Here is an 18,876-nt window from a genome sequence, read left to right as displayed (position 1 = left end):
CCACCTCCACTGTCGCGACTAGCGCCACACTCAGGTCGGAGGAACAGCATCTTATATTACTTCTGGGTAGCCTCCAACCTGATGCCACGAAAATTGATATCTCGAACTTCCGGAAATACCCCTCCCCGTTCACCTTTCCCCTCTCTCACCTCATCTCCTTACCCGCCCAACTCCTCCTTCTTCTGCTCCTCCCTCTCACGTTTCCTTCCTGGTCTCCTACCCTCTCCTATCAGATTCCCCCTCCTCCAGCCCTTTATCTCCTGCATCAGTCGACTTCCCAGCTCTTTACCACCACTCACCTTCTCCTCTCCCGGTTTCACCTGTCACCTGGAACATCCCCCCCCCCCCCACCCCTCCACCACCTTCCTGCTCTGACTTCTCATCTGTCTCTCTCTCACTCCAGTCCTGACGGAGGGTCTCGGCCCGAAACGTCGACTGTTCACTCTTTCCCACAGACGCTACCCGGCCTGCCGAATTCCTCCGGCGTTTTGCGTCTGTTGCTCTGGATTTCCAGCATCTGCATATTTTCTTGTCGTTACGGATGGAAATGGAATCCCGGAGCGTCAGGCTGTGCTCAGGCAGAACACTGGATGCGCTCCGGGTGTTGGGTTCCAATTGCCCCCAACGGGAAGCCCAGCTTTCGGAAGGCCCCCCTCCAAGTCTGAGAGCATTCACCAGTGGAATGCCCGTCCGTTATTCCCTGAAGGTGGCGTCAGGGGTCGGCAGGGTCGTAAAGCGCCGTCTTCGCGGGCATCTACATCCCTTCGCTTCGTCCAGGCTGCTGTCCCCACACTCTTCCAATCCGCCACCAACACCCCTGTACCAGAGCACTCGTCACTCTCAGAGCGAAACAGCCGACACCCGGGGGCAAACGCCCGTCACCGTGAGGGGCTTCGAACGGGCTGGTAATGGCCTATTCAGGGCCAATAACTCCTTTCCTGCCACAGCGTATGACCATAAGACAAAGGAGCAGGATGAGGCCATTTGGCCCACCGAGTCCACTGTTAGCTCATGGCTGTCCCTGATCAGACCATGATTCTCTAAATGCCCGTAAATCCTATCTCTAAGAATATTTTCCGACAGCTTTCCCACCTCTGGCATAAGGCTCACTGGTCTATAATTACCCGGAGTATCCCCACTACCTTTTTTGAACAAGGGGACAACATTCACATCCCTCCAATCCTCCGGTACCATTCCCGTGTACAACGAGGACATTGTGTACAACCCTTTCTTCCCCCTCCTGAGCTCCGGTCCCCCACCCTCTCGCCGTAACTATTGATCCCGTCTCCAATAAAGAATCTGTCAACCTCTGCCTTAAGTACACCCAACGACCCGGTCTCCACAGCTGCCTGTGGTAACAAATTCCACAGATTCACCACCCTCTGCCGAAAGAAATTCACCGCACTGGACCGTCACCAGTACGCCGACCGACAGGCCCGCCCACCGGCAGCTGCCAGGCCCCTGCCTCCGACACCCCTGGGGAACAAGGGGCTCCGATGTCAGAGTGCTGTTTCTGGGTTTCAGTTCGTCTTTGGACACTGTCGTCCCACAGACCCTCGGTGAACAAGCTCCTGCCCCTGGGTCTGAGCACAACCCTGTGCCACTGGGTGTTGGACCTCCTGACCGACCGGCCTCAAGATGGCCAGGATGCGCGACCGCCTCTCACTCCCCATCACCCTCAACAGGGATACCGCCCCCCACCGGGGTTGAGCCCATCACGGTCCACTCTGCTCATCCCTCAGTAATCACACTGTCAAGTTCACTGCCGACGTGACACCGATGGGACTCACCACCAACAGCGATAATACGGCCTTCAGAGAGGAGCTGCAAGAACTCCACGCCAGGGACCCCCAGACTCAAACACAGTGACTTTCCCCGAGCAGTGAGGCTGATCAACACCCCCATCCACTAACCCACTCCACTCCACACCCCCAACCACCACTACTTTGTCATTTCCTGTCAGAGCCACCTTGTGTACAGACACTCCTGTGCCCAGCCTCACTTTATGGACACACTATGTGGAAAGCGGCCAGTGAGTGAGTGGGTCAATGAAGGAGTGGATCTTGGAGGCTTTGACTCAAGAGGCAGTCATAGCTGAGAGCTACAGGGAGATAGTCACACTTAGGCTGCCGGAAGCAGGTCGTTGGGTGACAGTCAGAGGGGAGAAAACGAAGGTGAGTAGACTGGTAGTGCAGAGCACCCCCGTAGCCATTCCCCTGAATAATAAGTTTACTGTCCTGGATACTGTAGATGAGGACGACTGACCTGGTGTGAGACACGGTGGCAGGGCCTCTGGCACTGAGTCTGACCCTGTGGTGCAGCAAGGTGGGACGGATAAGAGGAGAGCTGTCGTCATTGGGGACTCTATAGTCGGGGGAGCAGACAGGAGATTTTGTGGACGTGAGAAGGACACCCACATGGTTTATAGCCTCTCGGGTGCCAGGGTCCAGGATGTCTCTGACCGGGCGCATTACATCCTGATACGAGAGGGAAAGCAACCAGAAGTCGTGATACATGTTGGGACCAACAACATAGGCAGGAAGAGGGATGTGGTCCTGAAGTGTGAGTTTCAGGAAGTAGGCAGAAGACTGAAGAACAGGACCTCAAAGGTGGCGTTCTCAGGATTGCTGCCAGTACTACGTGATAGTGATGGTAAGAATTGGAGGAGATGGCAGTTGAATGCGTGGCTGAGGAGTTGGTGCAGGGGGCTGTGTTTTAGATTTTTGAATCATTGGGATCACGTTTGGGGAAGGTGGGACCTGTACAGATTGGATAGGTTGCACCTGAACTCGAGGGTGAGCATATGGTTTGGAAGGGTTTAAACTAATTTGCAAGGGGGTTGGGACCCGGAGCGATAGAGCAGTGAAAGTAGTGCATGGACTAAAGCCAGATCTAACATATAGAGAGGCTTTGAGGAAAGAGAAGCAGAACAAACGGTGTAAAGGTAGTAAGGTAGAAGGGCTAAAGTGTGTGTACTTCAATGCAAGAAGCACCAGGAAGAAAGGTGATGAACTGAGAGCTTGGATACATACATGGAATTATGATGCAGTGGCCATTACGGAGACTTGGCTGGCACCAGGGCAGGAATGGATTTTCAATATTACCGGATTTCAGAGCTTTAAAAGGGATGGCGGGGAGCGGGGAATGGGAAGGAGGGGTGGCATTACTGGTCAGCGATACTATTACAGGCTGCAGAAAGGGAGGGTATTGTAGCAGGATCCTCTTTTGAGTCAGCATGGGTGGAAGTCAGGAACATGAAGGGAGCAGTTACTCTATTGGGGGTATTCTATATGCCCCCTGGTAGCAGCAGGGACACCGAGGAGCAGATTGGGAGGCAGATTTTGGAAAGGCGCAAAAAATAACAGGGTTGTTATCATGGGTGACTTTAACTTCTCTAATATTGATTGGCACTTGATTAGTTCCGATGATTTGGATGCGGCAGAGTTTGTTAAGTGTGTCCAGGACGGATTCCTGTCACAGTATGTTGACAGGCCGACTAGGGGGAATGCCATACTAGATCTTGTATTAGGTAACGAACCGGGTCAGGTCACAGATCTCTCAGTGAGTGAGCATCTGGGAGACAGTGATCACCGCTCCCTGGCCTTTGGCATTATCGTGGAAAAGGATAGAATCAGAGAGGACAGGTAAATTTTTAATTGGGGAAAGGCACATTATGAGGCTATAAGGCTAGAACTTGCGGGTGTGAATTGGGATGATGTTTATTTCCCGGAAATGTACTATGGACATGTTGTCGAAGTTTAAGAATCTCTTGCAGGATGATAGGGGTAAATTTGCCCCGGTGAGGAAGATAAAGAATGGTAGGGTGAAGGAACCATGGGTGACAAGTGGAAAATGTAGTCAGGTGGAAGAAGGCAGCATACATGAGCTTTAGGAAGCAAGGATCAGATGGGTCTATTGAGGAATATAGGGTAGCAAGAAAGGAGCTTAAGAAGGGGCTGCGAAGAGCAAGAAGGGGGCATGAGAAGGCCTTGGCGAGTAGTGTAAAAGAAAACCCTAAGTCATTGTTCAATTACGTGAAGAACAAAAGGATAACAGGAGTGAAGATAGGATCGATTAGAGATAAAAGTTGGAAGATATGCCTGGAGGCTGTGAAACTGAGCGAGGTCCAGAATGAATATTTCTCTTCGATATTCACCAATGAGAGGGAACTTGATGATGGTGAGAACAATATGAGTGAGGTTGATGTTCTGGAGGATGTTGATATTAAGGGAGAGGAGGTGTTGGAGTTGTGAAAATACATTAGGAAGGATATGTCCCCAGGGCCTGAAGGAATATTCCCCAGGTTGCTCCACACGGTGAGGGAAGAGACGGGGGAGCTACTGGTTAGGATCTTTATGTCCTCTTTGTACACGGGAATGGTACTGGAGGATTGGAGGGAGGCGAATGTTGTCCCCTTGTTCAAAAAAGGTATTAGGGATAGTCTGGGTAATTATAGACCCGTGAGCCTTATGTCTGTGGGGGGAAAGCTGTTGGAAAAGATTCTTAGAGATAGAATCTAAGGGCATTTAGAGAATCATGGTTTGATCCGGGAGTGTCAACATGGCTTTGTGAAGGGCAGATCGTGTCTAACAAGGCTGATAGAGTTCTTTGAGGAAGTGACCAGGCATATAGATGAGGGTAGTGCAGTGGATGTGATCTACATGGATTTTAGTAAGGCATCAGACAAAGTTCCACATGGTAGGCTTATTCAGAAAGTCAGAAGGCATGGGAGGGAGGTTTGACCAGGTGGATTCAGAATTGGCTTGTCTGCAGAAGGCAGAGGGTCATGATGGAGGGAGTACATTCAGATTGGAGGGTTGTGACTAGTGGTGACCCACAAGGATCTGTTCTGGAAACTCTACTTTTCGTGATTTTTATTAACGACCTGGATGTGGGGGTAGACGGGTGGGTTGGCAAGTTTGCAGACGACAGAAAGGTTGGTGGTGTGGTGGATAGTGTTGATGATTGTCGAAGATTGCAGAGAGACATTTAAAGGATGCAGAAGTGGACTGAGAAGTGGCAGATGGAGTTCACCCCGGAGAAGTGTGAGGTGGTACACTTTGGCAGGACAAACACCTTGGCAGGGTACAAAGTAAATGGCAGGGTACTTAGTAGTGTGCTTGAGCAGAGAGATCTGGGGGTACACGACTCACAGGTAGATAGGGTAGTTAAGAAGGCTTGTGGGGTGTTAGCTTTCATAAGTCGAGGGATAGATTTTAAGAGACACAATGTAATGATGCAGCTCTATAGAACTCTAGTTAGCCACACTTGGTGTACTGTGTCCAGTTCTGGTCATCTCTCTGCAGGAAGGATGCGGAAGCATTGGAAAGGGTACAGAGGAGATTTACCAGGATGCTGCCTGGTTTGGAGAGTATGGATTATGATCAGAGATTAAGGGAGCTGGGGCTTTACTCTTTGGAGAGAAAGAGGATGAGAGGAGACATGATAGAGGTGTACAAGATATTAAGAGGAATAGATAGAGTGGACAGCCAGCGCCTCTTCCCAAGGGCACCACTGCTCAGTACAAGAAGACATGCCTTTAAGGTAAGGGGAGGGAAGTTCAAGGAGGATATTCGAGGAAGGTTTTTTACTCAGAGAGTGGTTGGTGCGTGGAATGCACTGCCTGAGTCAGTGGTGGAGGCAGATACACTAGTGAAATTTAAGAGACTACTAGACAGGTATATGGAGGAATTTAAGGTGAGTGGGGTCTATATGGGAGGCAGGGTTTGAGGGTCGGCACAACATTGTGGGCCGAAGGGCCTGTACTGTGCTGTACTATTCTGTGTTCTATGTTCTATGTATACAATCAATCTGTGTATAGAAGCTATCGTATGTATTTATATTTAGAGTGTTGTTCCCTGTTCTGCTACAGATCCAGAGTAACAATTATTTTGTCCACCTTGACACAGTAAATGATACGAAAATAAACTTGAACCTTAAAGCATTTGGCACATTGGCCTTCATAAATCAAATTATTGAGGACAGGAGATGGGATGTCAAGTTGACTCAGGCATTGGCGAGGCCTAATCTGGAGTCCTGGGTGAATTAATTTTCTCCGACCTACAGGAAAGATATCAGTAAGATTGAGAGAGTGCAGAGCAAATTGGCAAGGATGTTGCGGGGACTTGAAGATCTGAGTTGCAGGTCGAATAGGTAAGGATTTATTCCCTGGAGTGGAGGAGATTGAGGTGGGATTTTGAAAGGTGAAAGGTGAAAGGTGGTTTTCTAAGGGGAACATGTGGGGGCGGGTGAGGGGATCTTTTTCACTCCAGAGGCGGGGTGGTGAGAGTGTGGAAGGAGCTGCCCGGCTCAAGTGGCGGATGAAGGTTCGATTGTAACGGTTAAGAGGAGTTTGGATGGGTGCGTGGATGGGAGGGATATGGAGGGCTGGTGCAGGTCGATGGAACTGGGCAGATTAATACTCTGGAAGGAACTAGATGGGCTGAAGGGACTGCTGCCGTGTTCAATCACTATATAACCTCACAAGGATTCAGCCGAGAGACGGGGTCAGTGGTCGTTTGAAAACAGTGTTGGAGTACAGGACAGACTCCTCATGGTGGCCGGTTCCCAAAGCCTTTATTCACCTCTCAGAGATACAGAAAGCTGAAAAAATCACTGGATATCTTGTGTTAAATCGTGCACGAAGGTCTCCCCGCTGATTCCCAAGGCCCTGTCTTGATTAGCTCTGCTCCTCCATATGAGTAGACACCACCTGCCCATCCACAATCTTCTCCACGACGGTGATCGTCTTGGTCTTGGTCGAAACAACGGGCTCTGAAATGAAAATAGTTAGTCAGAGATTTCATTGGACGGTCGACTGATACAGTCACCAATCAGCGGTCACAAGACCATAAGACATAGGAGCAGATCTGGGCCTTTCGGCCCATCGAGTCTGCTCTGCCATTCCATCATGATTTATGACCTTAAATGTACCAAATGACTCAGCAGCTGCAGTTGTCTGTTGCAAAGAATTCCACAGACTCACCACCCTCCGGCTGAAGAAATTTCTGCATTTCCCTATTCTAAAGATACGTTCTTGTATTCTGAGGCTGTGTCCTCTGTTCCGAGAATCCCCCACTACAGGAAACAACCTCTCCACATCCACTCTATCTGTGTCCTGTGATCCTAGACTACCCCACTATAGGAAACATCCTCTCCACATTCGCACTATCTATGTCCTCTGGTCCTAGACTCCCCCACTATAGGAAACATCCTCTCCACATCCACTCTATCTGTGTCCTCTGGTCCTAGACTCCCCCACTATAGGAAACATCCTCTCCACATCCACTCTATCTGTGTCCTCTGGTCCTAGACTCCCCCACTATAGGAACATCCTATCCAAGTGCACCCTATCTTGGCCTTTCAATATTTGGTAATGCCAATGAGATCTGCCCTAATTCTTCTAAACTCCAGCTAGTTCAGGCTCAGACCCATCAAAGGCTCTCCATTCATTCGCCTTTTCATTCCAGGGATCATTCTTGCGATCCCCTGCAATGACAGCACATCCGTTCTTAGACATCGGACCCAGAGCTGCTGTCAATATGTGGAATACGGTCCGACCAATCCCCTGTGAAAGACGGCCTGTTCCACCCACCACTTCTCAAGTGGGACCGGTCACCTCATGAGCTCAGAGATGCCGAACGTTCCAGCCCCTCATTCCCTGTCCGAAGTGTCCATGGTCCGGAGTATTCTGAGATCCAGTCCAGAATGTTCAGCACTGATTTGACACCCACCTTTCAGTGATGTGTGTACAAGGACACGCTTAAGTTTGTTAAAGCTGGGGGTGGTAATGGGGACAAGTTCCCACTTCCTATTAATTGCTAGCAACGGTGTGCGTCTCAAATAGCCTCTGATAACCAGGTCCCGCTACTGAGCCCAGTGGAACTGTTTCTACTGACAGGAGAAGGGGCAATAGCGGGTCACTGGCGCCATTAAAACCAGTCGCTCTGGTCAGACGGGGCACAGCACCCGTGGTTGGCAGTTCATCTAGAAGGAAAACTCTGATCTCAAACTTCCTGCTGCCTTGTGGCTACACCCACTCATGGGGAAGGCTTCCGGAGTAAACCCCTAGGTAACGTCACAGATATGTAGGACCCTAGTCAGACCCCACTCGGAGTACTGTGCTCAGTTCTGGTCGCCTCAATACAGGAAGGATGTGGAAGCCATAGAAAGGGTGCAGAGGAGACTTACAAGGATGTTGCCTGGATTGGGGAGCATGCCTTATGAGAATAGTTTGAGTGAACTCGGCCTTTTCTCCTTGGAGCGACGGAGGATGAGAGGGGACCTGATAGAGGTGTACAGGATGATGAGAGGCATTGATCGTGTGGATAGTCAGAGGCTTTTTCGCAGGGCGAAATGGCTAACAGGAGAGGGCACAGTTTTAAGGTGCTGGGGGGTACGTACAGTGGAGATATCAGGGGTAAGTTTTTTATGCAGAGAGTGGTGAGTGCGTGGAATGGGCTGCCGGCAACTGTGGTGGAGGCGGATACGATAGGGTCTTTCAAGAGACTCCTGGATAGGTACATGGAGCTCAGAAAAATTGAGGGCCATGGGTAACCCTCGGTAATTCCTGAGGTAAGAACATGTTTGGTACAGCTTTGTGGGCTGGAGGGCTTGTATTGTGCTTTGGGTTTTCAATGTTTCTATGGTTTTAAAATTCAGGAGCGGGGGTCCACAAGGCATTGCTACGTTGGGTTCAGTGCCGACTGGCAGCTCCAGGGCCTTAGATGACACTCCATCCTCAGCAACGCAGACGGAATTCTGGAGGGACCCAGCGAGTCCCGATGTTGGGCTTCAGCCCAGATTCAGAATCAGATTTGAATATCTCCGGTGAAGATATTGCCGTGAAGTCTCTTGTTCTGCAGCAGGTGAACAAGCAGTATACCACAGACCAACAATTACAATATGAAATATATCAATAAAATTAAATTAGTGTAAGCGGGGAGAAAAATGGTGAGGTAGCGTACAAGGGTTCATTGTCCATTCGGACATCCGATGTCGGAGGGGAACCTGAAACAACGACTGTTTATTCCTCACCACGGACGCTGCCTGACCTGCTGAGCTCCTCCAGCATTCTGAGCGCTTTACCAAACCTTCTCAGCCCGACTGCATCGCGCAGCCATGATAAAACGGACTACTCACCTCTTTCCTCCTTGATCTCCGTCTTCGTAACAGTTGATGAGCTTGACGCCTGGCCAGAAGACTGGCTCCTGAAAAACAAAGGGGACAGAGTGTGACCTTGACCTACGGGAACGGCTGGGGGTGGGAGGAGGTAGCAACTTCCTGTGAAACTTTGCCTGCCACAGAACCTTAGCACACAACTCACATTACATCCCAGGCAAAGCCCAACCCACCATTGAGCATATCTACGAGGAAGACAGTAGCATCCATCATCAGGGACCCCCACCACCTGCACCATGCTGTCTTCCCATTGCTGCCATCAGGCAGGAGATACAGGACAGTCAGGGCCCACACCACCAGCTTCAGGAACAGTTATTACCTCTCAACCATTAGGAAGGAGGTACATGAGTCTCAGGACCCACACCACCAGGTTCAGGAACAGTTATTACCCCTCAACGATCAGGTAGGAGGTACAGGAGCCTCAGGCCCCCACACCACCAGGTTCAGGAACAGTTATTACCTCTCAACCATCAGGCTCCTGAAGCGGTGTGAATAATTCACTCGCCCCAACTCTGAACTGCAAATTTTCCACAACCTACACGACTCACTTTGAAGGTCTCAGCAACTCATGTTCTCGGTATTAATTTACCTTTTCTAAACATTTGCACGGTTCGCCCTCTTTTGTATATTGTACATTTTTAAATCAGTCTTTGTGACGTACAGCTTTTCATCTATTCGATTGTATTATTTCAGTTCCCTGTCAACAACGGAGACTCTACTCAGGACAGAAGTGGTAACATGAGGGGTCACACTTTTAAGGGGAGCAAAGTATGGGAGGGTTGTCAGAGGTATGGTTTCTTTTTGACCGAGTGGTAGGCGTTTGGAGCACCCTACAGCGGTGGAGACAGAGGCATATACATTTAGGGCACTGAAGAATCTCAAAGACACCCCAATACCCAGAGCCTGGACTGACACCATCTTGCTGCCCTCTACTGTGCCTGGTGTCTTGTTTATTATTTATTGTCATGCCTGCACGGTTTTGTGCACTTTATGCAGTCCTGGGTAGGTCTATAGTCCAGTTTAGTTTTTTTCTGTGTTGTTTTTACGTAGTTCAGTCTGGTTTTTGCATTGTTTCATGTTGCACCATGGTCCTGAAAATCGTTGTCTCGTTTTTACTGTGTACTGTACCAGCAGTTATGGTCAAAAGACAATAAAAAGTGACGTGACTTTACTTGAAGATAGGCACAGGGATGATAGGAAAACGGAGGCTATGTAGGAGGGAAGGTTTGGATTCATCTTACAGAGGATTAGAATCTCGGCAGGACTTTGTGGGCCGAAGGGCCTGTACTGTTCTACGTTCTATGACTGGGTTGTATTCAGGTTCGAGTGTCGTCTGACCAGTTGCTTACCCGAAGCCGCCCAGCAGCCGGCGATAGGTCTCAATTTCCGCCTCCAGCCTGCTCTTTATGTTCAGGAGCTGCTGGTACTCCGCGCTCATCGTCACGAGTTTGGCGCGGATCCCCCCCAGCTCCGCTTCCAGCCCGTTGATGGTCATCTGCAGCTTGTCCCTCTCTCCGCCGAAGCGCATATCAACCTCGTCCAGGTTCCTCTCCAGAGAGGCGATCTGCGGGCAAGGAGCGGACGGTGAGGGGGAGCGGCGGGGTGTTTCCACTGACCGGGCCGCGCTCTCCCCAGCTGCCGTCCTTCGACAGACGCGCGGCAGAGCGCAGCCTAACACGCTGCCTCACCGCTGGGTACGGGAGTGGCCGGGAAGCGCACAGGAAGACTCCAAAATGGGGTCTGTCATGGGTCGTCAAAATTACCCGACACTGCACCGGCCCCAGCCTACCCGCCATCCATATACAGAAAGGTGCTGGAAAAAGGGGCCGGTAACACCATGATGGATCCCACCCACCGTGCTCACGGACTGTCTGTCCCACTCCCATCGGGGAGGAGGTTTCGCCAGGGCCACCAGACTCAAAACGGCCTGGTGCAGGAAATGCTCCGTGGTCCCACAGCAAGTCGTCACAACTGCCCAACACATCACCGGCATCAGCCTACCCACTGGTAGGGGGGGGGAGGGGGGAAGGGGTTTGTTCACCAGGGTCCGTGCGACGACTGAGTCGGTCTCAGGGACTACACGTTACCCTATGGGAATAATCAATCAATCAGTAGCCGGGTGGCCCCCTCCCCTAACCACCGCCCCCCCACGGTCAGCCCAGCCCGACGGGTCACTCACAATACTCTGCAGTGTGCTCAGCTCGGTTTCCAGCCCCTGACAGCTGCGCCTCAGCTCAGTGAGCTTTGATTTCTCCCCGTCGATGGCACCCGCGTTGACGGTCATCTCTTGTTGCTTGGTCGCAATCTGAAACAGTTCAAAGTTCAGAAGCTCCAGAAAAAGGCTCCAAAGACCTCATCCCCGGGCGAGGAAGAAAAGAAATGGGATGCGCACTGGGAAGTCTGGGCGAAGGCAGAGGACTGTGGTGATCTGCCTATGCCCCTGTGGGGGAGCCGGGCCCCAAGGAAGTATTTATACCCTATGGCACACCCCGTTCATGATACCCAGTTGATCCCTACACCACCCACACCCCAGAGATTCGGTTTAGGCAGACTAAACCAGGCGAGGGTAGCGGCCGGCCTCATGACTCACCGTCCCCCGGAACCCCGGACCTTACCCGATTCTAGTGGCGAGAAGAGAGGGGCTCAGTTCACCAATGGCTGAGCCAGCGCTGATCAAAATTGCCACCATGCTGAGGGTCAAGTTGTTGCTAAGCAAGTTTATAAATATCATGAACTTATCGAGTGACGGTTTAGAGATCGGGATGGAAGGACACCGTGACGGTGGAGAAGGCGCTATTACATCATCTGGCGTGTGGGGGGAGGGGCGGAGGACATCAGACAGGGGAGTTCAATTCCAACGGTGCCTCTAAGGCGTCTGCTCGTCCTGCCCAAGATCTCTCGCTTCTCCGGTTCCCTCCCGTATCCCGAAGACAGGCCTGCGGAGAGGAAAATGGGATCGGCCATGGTGAATTGGGGGAGCAGACACGCTATGGGCCGAATGGCCTGTTTCTGACCCCTGTGTTCACCTGGACTCGGGAAAAGGTGGGTCGCTCGGCCGTGAGGCTCGACGGGGCCGGCGAGGCCTGTTCTGCACGGAATCTCGGAGTAAGTATCCACTTACCTCCTGTTTGTACCATTCCTCGGTCTCTGCCTTGTGCTGGTTGACCATGGCTTCGTGTTTCGCCCGAATGTCTCCCAGAATCTTGAGCAGGTCCACGGAGTCTTCATCTTTGACATCGACAGAGACGTTCCCAGACATCTGAGACCTCAGGCTCCTGAGTTCCTGCAGGAAGGGGAAAAAAAACTCAGCGATGTCAGCCTCCGACTCCCAGCAGTGACACGGAACAGAGACAACTCACAATGTTCGGGCGGTGACGCCCATAGCTTACATCTTCATGGTTTTTCCTGATGTAAATGAGCTCCTCTTTCAGGTTCTCGATATCTGTCTCCAGCTGACTCCTCTCGAGGGTCAGGTTGTCCAACATCATGCGCAGACCGTTGATATCGTTCTCAACGGACATCCTGATGGTCAACTCAGTTTCAAACCTATCGAGATGGGGAGAGAGCAGGAGATTCTGGTCATCGGTGGCCAGGGCTGAAGTCGTAAGGCATTTCATGCCCCCAAAGTGTACAAGATATCTGAACCTGTACTCGCTGGAATTCAGAAGAATGAGGGCTGACCTCATTGAGACACAACGAACGGTGAAAGAATGTGGAAAGGATGTTTCCTATAGTGGGGAAGTCTAGGACCAGAGGGCACAGATAGAGTGGAGGTGGAGAGGATGTTTCCTATAGTGGGGAAGTCTAGGACCAGAGGGCACAGATAGAGTGGATGTGGAGAGGATGTTTCTTATAGTGGCGGAGTCTAGGACCAGAGGACACAAGTAGAGTGGATGTGGAGAGGGTGTTTCCTATAGTGGGGGAGTCTAGGACCAGAGGGCACAGATAGAGTGGATGCGGAGAAGATGTTTCCTATAGTGGGGAAGTCTAGGACCAGAGGGCACAGATAGAGTGGATATGGAGTGGATGTTTCCTATAGTGGGGGAGTCTAGGACCAGAGGACAGAAGTAGAGTGGATGTGGAGAGGGTGTTTCCTATAGTGGGGGAGTCTAGGATCAGAGGACACAAGTAGAGTGGATGTGGAGAGGGTGTTTCCTATAGTGGGGTAATCTAGGTCCAGAGGACACAGATGGAGTGGATGTGGAGAGGATGTTTCCTGCAGTGGGGGAGTCTCGGACCAGAGGACGCCGAGTGGATGTAGAGAGGATGTTTCGTGTAGTGTGGGAATCTAGGACCAGAGGGTACGGTTTAAGAACAGAGGAAGGTCCTATTAGATGGGAGATGAACCCTCATTTACTATCTGGTTCTCCACCCCTGCACTTGGATGAAGAACGAACATTTGCCCCAGAAGACTGGACGGTGACTATTGGATCCAATCGGGGACAGGGTTAGAAACCAAGTCGGAGGTTTGAGAGGAGATTAACTCCTGTTAACTCATTACAGGCCGAACTCCAGAATTCGCTGCATACTATGTTAGAAAATCAAGGAAGATGTTAAATTATGGAGCCAAAAAAAAAAACACAAGCATCATCTGTGGAGGGAGATACAGTCAACCCTATATGTTAACAATAGTCTATGTCATTTTTAGCCACACAACACACTCTGCAGATTTGAGGTTTTTTTTTAGCGGGGCTGGGGGGGGGGGGGAAGAATACGGTGTGTCCATTTCCAGTTTCTTTGCCCCATGCTCCAGCCCAGTAGGTGGCGGTACTGGACCTCCTGCTTGTCTGCCAGTCGCCGTAAAACTTCCCGAGAAGCAGACGACGACCTGGAGGACTAATTCGGCCCATTGTCCGCCCTCCAGTGGAAGAGGGAGGGGCGGAGGAGGCGGAGCCGGTCAGTTGGACCTCAATACTCGCATCGGCCGGCTCGGTACTAACTTGGTCTTGAAGTCTTCCGCCGCCAGTTTGGAGTTGTCCACCTGGAGCATGATTCCGGAGTTGGTGAGGATCAATTCGTTGATCTGTGGGAGACAGGCGGTGAACATGGACTGGGTGGAGCATGGGTGCGTGGGAAAACACAGGCGCACTGTCCCGCTCGCTTTCGCTGTCCAAGGTTAAACCCTGACATTCAATTACTACCTCTTTCCTCCCAGCCCCCGACAACCTCAGGGCTACGTCCTCCACCAACCCCTCACTACTCCACCCTTCCGTTACCCGCGCCCTTTCCACCTGCCCCTCCGCCCTCCTCTTTTCTCCACCCTGCCCTTCCCTCCACCCTCTACACACGACAGCCCTTCCCTCTGCCCTCTCCACCAGCCGCTCTCTCCTCCACCGTCCGTTCCCTCTGACCTCTCCACCAGCCCCTCTCTCCTCCATCCTGCCCTTCCCTGCGCCCTCTCCACCTTCCCTCCCTCTCTCTCCCGCACTCCGCCCGTCCTCCTTTCGCATTCGATCCTCTTTGCCCCGTGGGCTTTTTGCGGGTCCTCCCGCTCTCCCCCTCGCACGACCCGCAGACGGAAACTGAGGACACGCTGCGTGGTCGCCGGAAGCGCGGTGTTACTTGCCGACAGCCCCCCGCCCCACCCCCGACACCCTGGTGTTGGTCAAATCCGCAAATGGCGCGTCTCGATGGCCGAGTGAGAAACAGAGTCAATCTTTAACCCCTGCCCCGGCCTTCCCCCATTCTCCACCAGCCTTCCCTCGCACCTAACCTTCTCCCCTCTGCAGAGGGCACAGCCTCACAACAAAGGGACGGCCACTTAGGACGGAGACGAGGCGGACGGCTGAGGCGGCGGCGGTCAGGTTGGGTACCCACGAACGGGAGGATCTCATGGGCGGCGAGGAGCCTCTTCCCTCCGCTCGCCCGTGGGTCACCCTTGGGCAGGGTTCCTAACCCGCCTTCCCCTCTACCCACCCCACCAACACTGACCGTGCTCACGGGAAGCCATGGGGACAGGTGGTGGACGGTCCTATGAGCAGCCGGTGCGGATCACAACTCCTGGTGATGTGACCACTGACACCAGGCAGACACTCTCTGAACGGTATTGATAATTGTTGGGGGGGGGGCACCCGCCGTGCAAAGACATCTCCCGGAGGGTTCAATGGCCTCTGTAACTTTGCAAAGGTGCATTTGGAAGGGGCAATAGATTAGCCAGACTGTAATGGCGAAACACACTCAATCGGCCGAATGGGCTCTTTCTACCCGTGATGTAGAAATGGCCATCATCCTCCCACCCTGACCATCTTCCCCTCCCACACACACAGACACACACACACACATCCTGGGGAGGAGGTGTCAGCTGTTTATTCCCGGGCTCTTACCTTTTCGCGGAGGTTGTTGATGGTGGCCCAGTACTCGCTGTAGTCGCGGTTGGCGGGACCGGCCTGTTGGTAGTACTCCCGGATCTGAAGCTCCAGCTCGGCGTTGGACTTCTCCAGGGAGCGCACCTTCTCCAGGTACGCCGCCAGCCGGTCGTTCAGCGACTGCATGGTCGCTTTCTCGTTGGTCACGGCGGAGGAGGAGGAGGAGGACATGCTGAAGCCTCCTGCGCCGCCGAACCCGCCGCTGAACCCGCCGCCGGATGCGGACATCAGGCCGGAGCTCATTCCCAGGCCGGCGCCCAGGGACGAGCCCATGCCGTAGCTGGAGACTCGACTGCTGGACATGCTGCCCTGGCCGAAGCCGGACATACTGCTTCCACGCATGCGTGAGGGGGTCCCGGTCAAGCTCCGGGATCCCAGGGTCTGACGCGAGGTGCTGCTGGTGAAGCTGGATTGCATCTTGTTCCTCAGCCTGCACGAAGGCAATGGTGTGCGGACACCTGCTCCTCGCTTCTTTATATCCTCATCCCGAGACTGCCACCGCCCAGAGAAAACAATGTGCTGGGCGTGGAGCCTGGGGCTCTTTGGAGGGTCCCGAGTTACGGCGGACACACCCAGAGTCCGAAACACACGACCCCACCGCCTCCCACGCCCGCGGTGCAGGTCTGATTCTTTCTGCAGCTGAGAGAGAGAGAAAAGTTTCTTCAAGTTTAACTGTTCAAGTGCAAGTTTAATTTTCGTTCAACCATATTCCCGAAAGCTCCAGGAGCAGGGTGTGGAGAGGGGGTGAAGGGGTGGAGGTGGGGGCGGCGGTGAACGAAGGAGGAATGTCATGGCGAGGCACTGAAGATGTCACGGTGACGCACCGCAGAGCTCGGTTCGTGACGGCGACTCGGAGCGCTGGACCCGGACTGGCCGAGGTCGAGAGCGGGGGAATTGTCCCTGCGCGGCGGCCTTTACCCCACTTTTAAAAACCCCCCTGCACAGATTTCACACTGTCAGTGGATTCTTCACAAAGCCAGCAGAATACTACTTAACGCGTTCAGTGTGAATGTTAGATGCAGAAGGTGCATTCTTGTCCTGGTGAGGAGTCTCGGCCCGAAACGGCGTCAGTTTATTCCCCTCCATAGAGGCTGCCTGACCTGCTGAGTTCCTCCAGCATTTTGTGTGTGTGTGTGTGTGTGTGTGTGTGTGTGTGTGTGTGTGTGTGTGTGTGTGTGTGTGTGTGTGTGTGTGTGTGTGTCTGTGTGTGTGTGTGTGTGTGTGTGTGTGTGTGTGTGTGTGTGTGTGTGTGTGTGTGTGTCTGTCTGTCTGTGTGTCTCTGTCTCTGTGTGTGTGTTTAAACCAGTCGCTCCGGGCAGATGGGGCTCGTCTGCCGCGGTTGGCAGCTCAGTTAGGAGAAGGAAAACTGATCTCAGAACTCCCGCTGCCTTGCGGCTGAACCCACTCGTGGGGAGGGCTTCGGGGGTGAACCCTTGAGGAGAAAAATCCGGAGCTGGAGTCCCTAAGGCAATCCTCCGCTGACGGGCAACCCCTGCGATGCCGCGGTTTGCAGGCTGTATCGGTCTCGGCCGTTCCTGCGTGGATAGGGGGAGCTCGCCGCACGGGCAACAGCTTGTTCTCCGTATCGATGAGCCCTGGCTCGCGTACTGGCGTGTTACGCGGACAGCCGGGGACGCAACGTTCATGGTCAACCCCGCCCCACAGTTCTTCTGAGAATGGGTGCTCCCTCAACCGGAGCTACGGTTAATAGTAGTAACCCCACTCCGCACACACACACACTTTCGGAGGGGGGGGGGGTGGGAATTCACAGGCAGACCAACACATAACGCTCCCCGGCCCCCGCCGCTGCCACAGCGTCCCGATCTGCACGAACCACAAGTACCAATGCCTCCAGCAATAATGATATTGCTTTTGACAAAGACAGATTTTTAAAAAAATCATTATGTACAGTCGAATGCCCGTAGTTTAACACTCCCTGGGACGGTGGGCGAGGAACAACAGGTATTAAAAATCTACACACAGCAGACGGATAAATCTTCAGAGGACATATTTTCATCAACGAAAACTGGCTTCAACACTCCACGCGAGCATGCGCAATTCTGATATGATGTTCACACACCACAAAACTGAAATGGAAGATGAAGGCGTGATCACTTCTGGAGAGAAAGTTCACCAGTGGAAGAGCATGACCCTCCATGGTAGACATCTCCACCACCTGAGCGGAGAAGATGATGACAAGGACGCGTCGAACGCCTCTGCTCAGTGTTGGAGACCACTGCCCGGATATTAATATTACAGGATAAACAAGCAAGAAGAACTAATCTAATAGATATCGCCATTCCAGGCACACACAACGTACAGAAGTCAGTCAGTGAAAAACACCAGCAATATGCTGAATTAAAAGAGGAAATTGAAAGACGATGGAATATGAACAGGGTGTACATTGTCCCAGTAGTAATATCTACAACTGCTATCACCCCAAAGTCACAATGGCATTAAACAGTGAGGGCCACTCAGTGATATCGATGTAAATCTTCAGAAAGCCACAATACTAAACACCTCCAGAATAGCCCGAAAGTTCCTTGCAATTGAGAAATGAGTCTGAGTGGCTGTGCCCCTACCTCAGCTTCTACCAACTTGAGCTGAGAGAAAATTAAAAAGCTATAACAGCGACTTTGTTACAGAGCACTTCCCCAACAGATGATGCAGTTCAACGTGTTTCACAATGGGTTAAGGTACAAAGGTCGAATTAAAAGAAACTGTTCCTGAATCGTTGAGTGTGTGTCTTCAGGCTCCTGTTCCTCCTCCCTGATCGCGGAGGGGAAGAAGCTGTTCCTGAATTGTTGAGTGTGTGTCTTCAGGCTCCTGTACCTCCCCCCGATGGCGGAGGGGAAGAAGCTGTTCCTGAATCGTTGAGTGTGTGTCTTTAGGCTCTTGTACCTCCTCCCTGACGGTAACAATGAGAAGAGGGCATGTGCTGGTGATGGGGTGGGGTGGGGGGTGGGGGCCGGTGTCCTTAATGATGGATGCCGGTTTTCTGAGATATCGCTCCTTGAAGATGTCTTGCATAGCACAGAGTCTAGTTCCTGTGAAGGAGCTGTCTAATTTTACAACTTTCTGTATCTACTTCAGGGCCTTTGCAGTAGAACACCGCACACACACCCCCCACCCCCAATAGCAGATGGGGTCAGAACGCTCTCCACAGTACATCTGTAGAAGTTGTCACTTGTTTAGAACCAAATCTCCTTAAACTCTGAATGAAAGATCGCCACTGCCTTTCCTTCTTTACAGCTGCATCGACATATTGGGACCAGGTTAGATCCTCGGAATCCTCGGCACCCAGGAACCTGAAACTTCTGGACTCCACAAT

General features: G+C 52.2%; 1 protein-coding gene across 1 annotated transcript; it reads right to left on the bottom strand.

Moving 5' to 3' along the window:
• Positions 1-6,603: 6,603 nt before the first annotated feature.
• Positions 6,604-15,979, bottom strand: LOC140741551 (keratin, type I cytoskeletal 19-like). Its single transcript, XM_073071852.1, has 8 exons — positions 15,504-15,979; positions 14,121-14,203; positions 12,570-12,726; positions 12,302-12,463; positions 11,360-11,485; positions 10,530-10,744; positions 9,142-9,209; positions 6,604-6,774 (listed from the first exon to the last, which is right to left on the bottom strand). Exons 1-8 carry the CDS (start codon positions 15,960-15,962, stop codon positions 6,680-6,682), a joined length of 1,365 nt encoding a protein of 454 aa, XP_072927953.1. The 5' UTR covers positions 15,963-15,979; the 3' UTR covers positions 6,604-6,679.
• Between the last annotated feature and the right edge of the window lie 2,897 nt (positions 15,980-18,876).

The sequence above is a fragment of the Hemitrygon akajei genome, chromosome 18 (genome assembly GCF_048418815.1).
Source record: "Hemitrygon akajei chromosome 18, sHemAka1.3, whole genome shotgun sequence".
In the NCBI taxonomy this organism is placed as follows: Eukaryota; Metazoa; Chordata; class Chondrichthyes; order Myliobatiformes; family Dasyatidae; genus Hemitrygon; species Hemitrygon akajei.
The sequence above is the reverse complement of the archived record's forward strand: the minus strand, read 5'-3'. Positions and strand labels throughout refer to the sequence as shown.